The sequence below is a fragment of the Mus pahari genome, chromosome 10 (genome assembly GCF_900095145.1).
Source record: "Mus pahari chromosome 10, PAHARI_EIJ_v1.1, whole genome shotgun sequence".
In the NCBI taxonomy this organism is placed as follows: domain Eukaryota; kingdom Metazoa; phylum Chordata; class Mammalia; order Rodentia; family Muridae; genus Mus; species Mus pahari.
The window spans coordinates 79,548,801-79,558,215 of NC_034599.1; the positions used below are offsets into that span (position 1 = coordinate 79,548,801).

At 45.8% G+C, this 9,415-nt stretch overlaps 1 protein-coding gene across 2 annotated transcripts; it reads right to left on the reverse strand.

Annotated features, from left to right (window-relative positions):
- Window positions 1-1,736: 1,736 nt before the first annotated feature.
- Tent5a (terminal nucleotidyltransferase 5A) lies at window positions 1,737-7,869 on the reverse strand. Of its 2 annotated transcripts, none has more exons than XM_021206657.2 (3): window positions 7,759-7,869; window positions 6,966-7,521; window positions 1,737-5,924 (listed from the first exon to the last, which is right to left on the reverse strand). In XM_021206657.2, the coding sequence occupies exons 2-3, from the start codon at window positions 7,482-7,484 to the stop codon at window positions 5,148-5,150; spliced, it is 1,296 nt and encodes a 431-aa protein (XP_021062316.1). In that variant the 5' UTR covers window positions 7,485-7,521; window positions 7,759-7,869; the 3' UTR covers window positions 1,737-5,147. The 2 variants fall into 2 exon arrangements, with proteins under 2 accessions (XP_021062316.1, XP_021062315.1); XM_021206656.2 differs by having other exon boundaries at window positions 7,704-7,869.
- Between the last annotated feature and the right edge of the window lie 1,546 nt (window positions 7,870-9,415).

Genomic DNA, 9,415 nt, shown 5'->3' on the forward strand with positions numbered 1-9,415 from the left:
TGGCTGGTGAGATGTGTGTGTGATGTGTATAGTGTGTGATGTGTATGTGACGTGTATATGATGTGTGTGTGATGTGTATATGATATGTGTGTGATGTGTGTGTAATGCATTGTAATGTGTGTGGTGTGTTGATGTGTATGTAATACATGTGTGATGTGTGTGATATATGTGTGTATGTGTAAGATGTATGCCCGTTATGTATGTATATGTGTATGATGTATGTATGTGTGTGTGTGTGTGTGTGTGTGTGTGTGTGTGTGTGTGTGTGTGTGTGTGTGTGTGTGTGTGTGTGTGTGTGTGTGTGTGTGTGTGTGTGTGTGATGAGGAAAGTGTTTTTAAAACCAGAAGTGCCCCGTTCATAGACAACATCAACCATGTGTTCTATTCACCATCAAGGCTTAGCCTGGCTCTTATGACCACACATATGTCCTATTATAACACAGGTTTACCAAACTCTCATGCTGCTAGTATTAAAGAAAGCTCCAAACCCCACAAGGAAAACCTATACCTAAGGTGTAGAACCCCTGCTAAGCTTTAAAGAACTCTTTAGTACTTGCTCAAAGGGTAGTATTTAGTAATCTAGCACCTAGAGAAAACTTACATGAGTGTGTGTGTAAATGTGCACATGCATATGTGCACACACACACACACACCTCTTAATCTTTTCTCAACTTCCTCTTCCCGTTGTTGATTATCAATATTTATTCATTATACAAATTAAACATCCTATTGAATATCATAATTTTGCATCAGATAAAAGATATTTAACTAACACTGATAATGGAATCACAGTTGTTGGGCTACTCATAAGAAGCCACGCCTACTCAAAACGACCAGAATCCTCAAGTTCAGGACTGAGAGTCTGAAAACTACTGATACTGAAAACAGCTTTGGCTTCTGGGTCACTTAACCCTGCTAAGTTTATACCCAGACAAAAATTTCTGGCATCGAATAGCTAGTTTCTTTTGAAGCTGTTTGAGTCATTTAGATGGTCTGGCTGGATATTGGACACTGTCATTTCTTAAGCTGCAATGCGTTTTGGAAGGCTTGTCCTCTCCCGTGTATGCCTCATGCTTGAAAGTGTACACAGCTTGGGGTTCAGAGGACACGCTCTTTAGCACATTAAACACCAAATAGAGCAGACACATATCAATAGAAAAAAATAACTTCTTTTTATTTACAAAAACAAAAATCCAAATATTGGATGCTGTAAACAAAATTCACAATCTGTTCCCTCTAGCACTGATGTGAGCATGTCAGTTTTGAAGAGTCCCATTTTCCATCAACTCCTTTTACTGCCTGTGACACACAATTGTCAAAACATTCCAAGAGTGACCCAGGGTGCACCTTGCTGTCCTAGGACAACTCAGAGCAGGCAATGGTTGTAGGGAGGTGGGAGGGAGGGCCACCGGTAAACAGAGCCTCTTAAATTCTGCAAAGATTTGCAGCAAGGATCCCCAAGTCCCTCAGCACCACCCACTTTGTATGGTTATCACTGATTTCTTAGCAAGCCATTACCATGACAACACGTGACACGGAGATCCCTCCACAGCACTGAAATGGTGATGCTAAAAGAAATATTAAAGAAAGAGTATATTCAAATAGGTGCTATATATGAAAACAGGATATTTTTGACTTTTTTTTTTGGTTTTGTTTTTATCTAACACACATTTTTCTCTCACAACAAAAGCTTATTTTTGACAGCTGCTGACAGCTTTTAACATAATACATTTCATTTACAAAATAGTTCACAATATTTATTTAACAAGCATTGCATTAAAACAAGGATATGCACAGTAAAGCAACCAACGACAGCAAACAGAAGGGGTGGCAAAAAAAAAACAGTATGTTCACTTTTCCTTTCATTTCCTGCTTGGCTTGAGTATTCTGCCCATCCTTGTGTTTTTTTGGACCCAGGTCAAAACAGTCTAACTATACCAAAGAGCGCAAGCTCTCTGTTCAACTTTGGAAGGTCCATCCCCTTGTAAGAGTTCTTGAGGCAGTTGAATTTACTGCAGATGAAGTAAACTTTGTAAAAGGACACAGTCACAGGCTAAGTGTTCTCTGACATGCCAGGCTGGACACGTGAGAAGAACCTTCAGAAGGCAAAGCTTCTCCCTGTTGCAAAGTAACAGTACACTAGGCCAGACAAACACAAGAGCAAACACACCGTGGGCACTGATTAGATGCAGAGAGAGAGCTGTCCTTTACTCTGACATTCAGAGTTTTAGGCCACACATCCACACACAGAGAGACATATATTCCCTTGCATGTTCAACTACATATGCACAGGACTATAGTATGCACAAAATAGAAATAAATTATATAAGGGTTAAAGTAAATGCCAAAAGTTGCCTTGAACACAGTCTGTTCTATGTGAATGTCATGGGCTGGTTCTTTTGACTAAGTTCTTTTGACTTAGCTAAGTAAGCAAGCAAGGGAATAGAAATACTTGAGAAAGTAAATGAAAGACATATGACATATTTTCTAATAAGGCCCCTTCAAACAAAAACCTGTGCTGTCAATTAACAGCAGGTTGCTACTCTGGCAGAGCCCAAAATCTCCAGACCTTTCAAAACAGTGGACAACTCATATTTGCAGAGTTAGCATGAGCAGAAGAGCCTCTGCGCCCCCCTCTCCCGCCCCCAGCAGTCCAGGAGAACTTGCAGGAGAGCTAAGTGGGCTGGACTGTGGTTTCTGATAGGTGAGTTCCAGGCTTCAGCTGCAGGCTGAACAAGGTTTCCTGGGACTTCGCATATGATTTTTCAAATGCAGGGCAGTGAAGGGGAAAACTGGACCACCACGGGAGTAAAATCGGTTCCGTATAAAAGAGAGTGGCAGTGTTGGGGGCTGTGGCAGCTTGGTGAGGATTCTCAGGGAAGCTGTCCAATCAGAGCCAATCTGGTTGCTGGTAAGGCTTCAGATATAGATGCACAGAAGAGTGGTCCAAACAGGTCAACCTGGACTAATCTGGCCAGGAGAAGCTGAGAGATGCTGAGATAACATCATTGCCAAGGTGAGAGAGTTACATTCACCCTAGCGTCTCTGTCACTGACTGGCTCTGCAGAGGAATTACCATACTTAGCAGTCATTCACTAAGGTTCCAGGGGACTATGTGATTGTATCACAAGAAGGAAAGGTTTTTAATGCATCTGTTTCGTTTTTGAAATGTTATATTTCAGAGACCAGTGTCTACAGAGCTGGGACAGGACTTAAGTTTAGCTGTCACTGAACATGAAAATATCAGTTCACGACACAAAGGTATACCAATGGTCTCTTGGGAGAGAAAACTAAAGTTGGGTTTGATCGAATACAAAGTGATTTAATTTAAGGTACAGTACTAAATATTTCTATGCAGTGTGACAACCAGATCAAACATATTTCATATTGGATAAATTTATAAAATGTATATATATATAATATATATATATCCTATATATAAACTTTATGTAGTTGTGCAAATACTCTTTAAAAAGGGTCATTTCACATTTATTAAATTCTAGTGGTCCAAAATGTAGAATGCACTCATTTGTATTTCATTTAAATATTAGGAAGTAGTGTTCGGGTTCCAGAATTCTTTTTATTTTTTTCGCAGTTTATGGATTTAGTTATCCTATCTCTTGTCCATGATCCACAAGTTCTAAGCCTTGAAGGTATGTGATTCTATTTATTTAAGGGGGAGGGGTTCAGATTCTCAAAATGTCAAGTCAAGTCAATTAAAAAGTATGCTACCAAATATTCTTCCATTTGTGAAATTCTCTGGTTCACTGAAAATAAGAAAAAAACTCACTAAAAATGTGTAATCTCTGCTTTTCCTACAAATATATTACTCATTTACCTCCACTTGTCTTATTTTTTATGGGTTTTAAGTCATCATTGCAGTATGCCCATGTCTTCTAAGATCCTACCAAAAACATAAAAAGCACTATATTTAAATTTTTCCTATTTGATACATTATTTTAGATCATAGACAAAGTAGTGTGTGTGTATATATACATACATACATACATATCACATATATGTGTGTGTATACACACAAACAATATATACGTACCTATGATAACATCACACCAAACAGTATCAACTTTATATAGGTATTTGCCAAAAAAATAGGGCATTTCCTCCACCATTCACAAGCTTATATGTTGTTTTATTTTTTTCTTGAGTCCCTGATAAAATAAAATAATTATCAAACCATAAAATAACCTTTTCCACTTCAAATCTTCTGAAAGCAACAGGCACTTTGATGTGTATTGGTGTGTAACAAATATAGTAACTCTATATATCCTATCTCTTCTGCTTGGGAATTTTTATCTGTTAAATCTTTGGTCCTTGAGCATGTTTTCTTGGCAACAGCTGTTTTTTGCTTGCATCTTCACATTTAAAATAAAATAAAATAAAAATCCGCAAGCTATGCACGAAGCTGGAATTAATGGGTCGTGTCATCCTTAAGTTCTACTGTTTGTTATGAGGACAGCATCGACTGACCTACTGTTGGTTTGGATTGAGCTGTTTCTATGAGGAAAACAGGATCATTCCAAAGAGAGCACTTGCTTCAAGGCTTCAAGAGAGATGGTAATCCCTTCTAGCAGCCCTGCTTTCGCCTGTTACTTTCTGACCTCCTCTTGCGATAGGCAAGGCTTTCCTCCTCTGTATTTTCCCATTTGTGAATGCCATCTGAAAAGTTTGTCCACCATTCCCTTCCCTGTGGCAGAGCTATGGGAGTAGCTACTGCAAACCCATATTGTCAAAATCAAGCCTTTTTTTTTTTTTTTTTCCTTTTTAAAAATTCTCTTGTTATTTTAGGAGAATCTGGCTGCTTTTTACCAACAGGCCTCTTTTGTTTCAAGATACCATCCAGTTGGGTAGAGACCATAGGTGGGGTAGGTGGCTAGGAAGGGTGACGGGTGACGGGTGACGGGTTGAGATCATGCTCCCTTACTGATGGAAAGATCCAAAAGCATTGCCAACTTTAAAATCAGGAGCAAGTCCTCAGTGCACAAAACACGTCCCTAATTAGGACTGGGTCACTTCCCTTTTTGGTGTTGTGTCATAATTTTTCTTCCTTCCTTTTTTTTTTTTTCTTTCTTTTTTTCCCCCTATCTTATTTGAAATGGCTTCCCCATGGGACATTTTTTAAATGATTCTTAGTTGCAGGGTAACCAAGTAGAATATGTCTGCTGCTGGCATGTGAACACCGGCTGAACTTGTGCAATATAGTAATTGCTAAAGTTAGCATCTGCAACATAGGGGGCCGGCTGGTAATAGCAAGTGACATTAGCCACATTAGGAATGACATTTTGGTCAGCTAGCACCCGGATTGCCAGCATAGTGATAAGGTTTAAAGTCTGCCTCCTTTCATGTCCCATCAGGCACACCGTACTCTCGTTTACCACTCCATGAAGGGTCATGAGATAGTCATACTTGCGGTCTTCCAAGCCCACGAAGTGGTTCTGCAAGTAGGACTCCAGCTTTCTCTGCTGTTCTCCGATGTCTGAGAAGTCAATGAAAAACCGGGAACACATGTACCTCTGGAGGGTCTTGATCTCCTCGGAGGCAGGCCTGAAGCCCCGCACTAAGAGGTTGCAGTACTTAAGCAGGCCTCCCCCTCTTATTTCCTCTGGGTTCCTGGTGGCAATGATCTTGTTGCAAAGGTGATCAAAGGCTTCGTTGAAATCACCATAGACACTCTCGCCGATGATGGTGGGGTGGAATGTCTCAGTCATCGGGTTCTCTGAACACTCGTAAAAGAGGAGAAGAGAGTCTAATTTGATTTGAAAAGAATCTACACTGAATTCAAACTGCCTCCGGAGGGAATCCACAAACTTCAGCTCCACATTTTTGCCGCTGTTGTTTGACAGGGATATAAGACTCCACCGGTCAGAATCATTGCACACTTTAACCATTTTCTGCACATAAGCCTCCTATGGTGTAAAAGATAAAAGAAGAAAATGAACAAAGCTGGTAAAGGAACAATAAATGCGTCTCAGCTGCTTTGCTGAGAATTATTTTGCTCCTTCCTGTTTGTTTTGTTAAGTTTCAGCAAAACACTACCTACGAGCTTAAACAGTCTTCGGAAAACAGGGGGAAAAAATACATTTAACGAGTAGTTTTGCCGTCTGGGAAAGAGACTAGAAGTAATAGTTTGAGGCTTTTGGCAGACGCAGCAGCATACTAAGACGTTCTGGTGTCATGTCTGACTTCAAATGTTATTTTTTGAAGATGGTCTAATGGGCACAATATTCACCCAGTATCCACAGAGAGGCAGACAGTGTCATGAGTTGGCCTCTCTCAGCCTTGTCTCCAACCACCCAGTTCTCCTCCCCCTTAGGCAATCAATCTTATCAGTCTAGTGTGTCCCTCCAGCGACACTCAACAGTTACAGCCAAAGAGGAACTAAATTGCCTTCAGACAACTTTAATTAATTATACAAAACGCCACCTAAACCGAAGGGGAGGGGCACACTATTACACCCTCCACTCTGTGAATTAACAGGGAAAAGCATCAAATATCTTAAATGCTGAAGTCAGTTGAATCCAGAGTAGGGATCTATTCACATTTTCCAATACAATAAAAACCATTGACTCGGTTCTGCTTCAGGCTGCTATTTTCCCAAAGTCTAGATCACAAGATGACTCAAAAAAATTATTTACATCATTCCATCCTTCCACCAATCACGTTATACGCTGGACAAGAGTCCAGCAAGGAAAGCCAAGAGTTAAACCACAGAGAGACGGAAGAGAAGGAAACGCAGAGGAGGAACCACAGAGTTGTGGCGCTGGATCTCCCAGGAAACTAAAACACTCCACACCACTCACGCACATTAGTGCGCTCGTGAAAAGATAAATAAATAAATAATTAAATAATTAAATGAACTCACTATGGCCATACTGACCGCAGTTAAGGCAAGTAGGGCTTGCTTTCTCCCCACCCCCGCTTTGCCCAAGCCCATCAGGTGGTTTTACCTTGAGAGTGAGCGGTGTGATCTTCTCCTTGTTCACCCCTTCGGGCAAGAAGTCTAACAGGCAATCCAGCACGACGTCCTTCACAGTCTGAAACTCCTCTTCCCCACGCAGGTCAGCACAGAAGATGAGGTCCAGGTCCTTGTAGCCCAGGCCACTGTCCTGGTGCAGGACGTGACTGGCGGCCGAGCCGTTGAGGCGCACGTCGCGGACACCTATGCTCTTCTCCTCCAGACGCCTCCGCACCACCTTCACAATCAGGCTTGGCTGCAGCTCGAGCGTAGGGAAGTTGCCGCGCCCGTGGATCGGGATGGTCTCGGTCAGAATGCCGTCCAACCGCTGCACTTGCTCCCAGTTCAGCACGTTGCAGTGCGCCGTGGGGCTTTCGCAATAGTCCGAGCAGCGGTCGCCGAAGCTGCCGCCGCCGCCACCGCCGCCGCCGAAGTCATCACCCAGGGGGATGTAGGGGCCGCCGGTCAGCTCGTCCTCTGCCATGGCAAAGTACCCTTCGCCCTCGGCCATGTAGTGCCCTCCGAACGCCACTTGGCCTTGGTCAGTCCTAAGAGGAAAGAGTGGGTTTAGGAGAGCGGCAGAGAGGTGTGAGGGTGAGGGGACAGGGGTCCCGCCGAGGGGCCTGGGCTCCCCCTCCCGAATCGTGACGCCCATAGTAGCCCTCCTCCCCCAACCCTCACCGACCCCAATGCCCAGCCGCGCGCCGCGCCCCGCAGAGCAGCCCCGCACCAAAAGTATCTCTGATGCATCTGGAAAGCACAAGCGAGAGTCCCGTCTGTGTCACCTGGAGGCGGCCGCCCCTTCTAGGAGCGCAGGCGAGCGAGGAACCGCGAGGCGGACACACTTCGCAGGAGCTGCGAGTGCGCTCCCGGCAGCGGCCCGCGACTTCTCCGCGCCGACCCCCGCCGCGCCCTGAGCGTTCCCGCCCCTTGCCCGCGCCCCGCCCGCGCCCCCGCTGCGGTGGTCTCGGAGGTGGCGGCTCTCGACGCCGCCGATGCCACCGCGCACACTCGCGTCTCTGGAGCTTTAGCAGTTGTGCGGGGGGAAATGTCTTCAGTACTTTTTTTATACCGGGCTTCACCGCGCTTCCGGGGCCCCAGCGCGCAGTGCTCGCCACACCCTCTCATTTGCATAGAGCACCGCCCCCAGCGCTGGGTGGACAGTCGCCGGAGCTCAGAGCTGCTGGAGCCAGGCCAGAGTGCGCAGCCCCTGGCTATGAGCACAGACAGATGCCTGTGGCTCCTACGTGTAGATTTATCCATTTCTGCACGTCCACACACACGCGCATACGCACACACACCCCTAAAGAGGAGACACTTTGCCTCAAATGTGATAGATGGCCATCAAAACCGGATCAGGGTTAAAAATCACGCAACTATAGAAACTTCCCAAGCCTAGCCGGGAGCGCGTCATTGCCGCGTAACTCTGGGTCTCCTGGAGGTTCCCCCAACAGTGTCCGTTTGTGGCTAGACCGCCGATTCCACTCTGGATCCTGGGCCAAGTGTGGTCTCCAGAGGCAACTGGTCACGCATGTCAGTCTCCGTGCGGGAGGGGGAGGGTTTGCTGAGAACTGAGTTTCGATTCTCGAAACCTCGAGAAGTGCCTAAGGGGGGGGGGGGAGTCGGGTGCCAGCCAGCCAGCCTGAGTGCGCGTCCAGCTGCTGCGCGAGAGCTGAGCAGGCGCGCGTCGCCTATCACACAGCTCCGCGGGCTCGCGACCAACCCACGGGGTCTCGGAGCGCCACTCCAGCAGTGCACGAAAGCGTCCGCAAGGGTGGCGGTCCTTCGGCTCAGACTCGGGAGGCGAAGCGAGTTCCACGCAGCCTCTAAGGTTCCTAGTTCTTAAGTGGATAAAACGTCAATGATCAAAGTAGGCTCTGGCTTCTTACCCGCCATAAAGGGCAAATTTAAAAGACGAGAAGTTTCTCCCCCTCCAGCTTCAGTCGCCAGTGTAGTGCTTAAGGGTTGGAAAAGGTTATCTCTGCGCTCTGGCACCGCACTGTTTGCTAGAAAGCTCCCTGCTTTCGCTTGTCCACTTCCTACGCCGCCCCGCTGCTGCCTCCTTTCAAAGTAATGCTTTGCAGTCCTTGATCCAGGTAGAGGCTGTGAGCCAAGCGAGGCAGTCAGGGTAGAGTGGAGAGGCCCTGAGATGAACAGCCATTACCCCCATGACCCTAGACAACTTCAGAGAACCAGCCTCTGAATTTAGGGAGCCCTGGTCTAGAAGCCCAACCTGTGCGACTCTGAGTTGAGGGATGGGATGCAGGGGTGTCGCCCACGCAGTTCTAGCTGCGTGACAACGCCGCCCCCTGCTGGTGCCCTGTGGAGCGGTGAGTCCACAAAATGGAGAAACTAAGAGGCCAGGCTTTCTTAGTATAGGCCAGGCCTAGGCCAAATTGGATTGAGCGATTAAAAGGGGCCCTGGATCCCAACCTTGTTCTC

What these genes read in the sequence shown, in the direction of transcription:
- Tent5a (XM_021206656.2), bottom strand. Translation starts at nt 7,723, where the DNA reads ATGCATCAGAGATACTTTTG. An exon ending in ATGCATCAGAGATACTTTTG is followed by an intron (nt 7,522 to 7,703) that starts GTGCGGGGCTGC and finishes CTTTCCTCTTAG; the next exon opens with GACTGACCAAGGCCAAGTGG. An exon ending in TCACACCGCTCACTCTCAAG is followed by an intron (nt 5,925 to 6,965) that starts GTAAAACCACCT and finishes TTTACACCATAG; the next exon opens with GAGGCTTATGTGCAGAAAAT.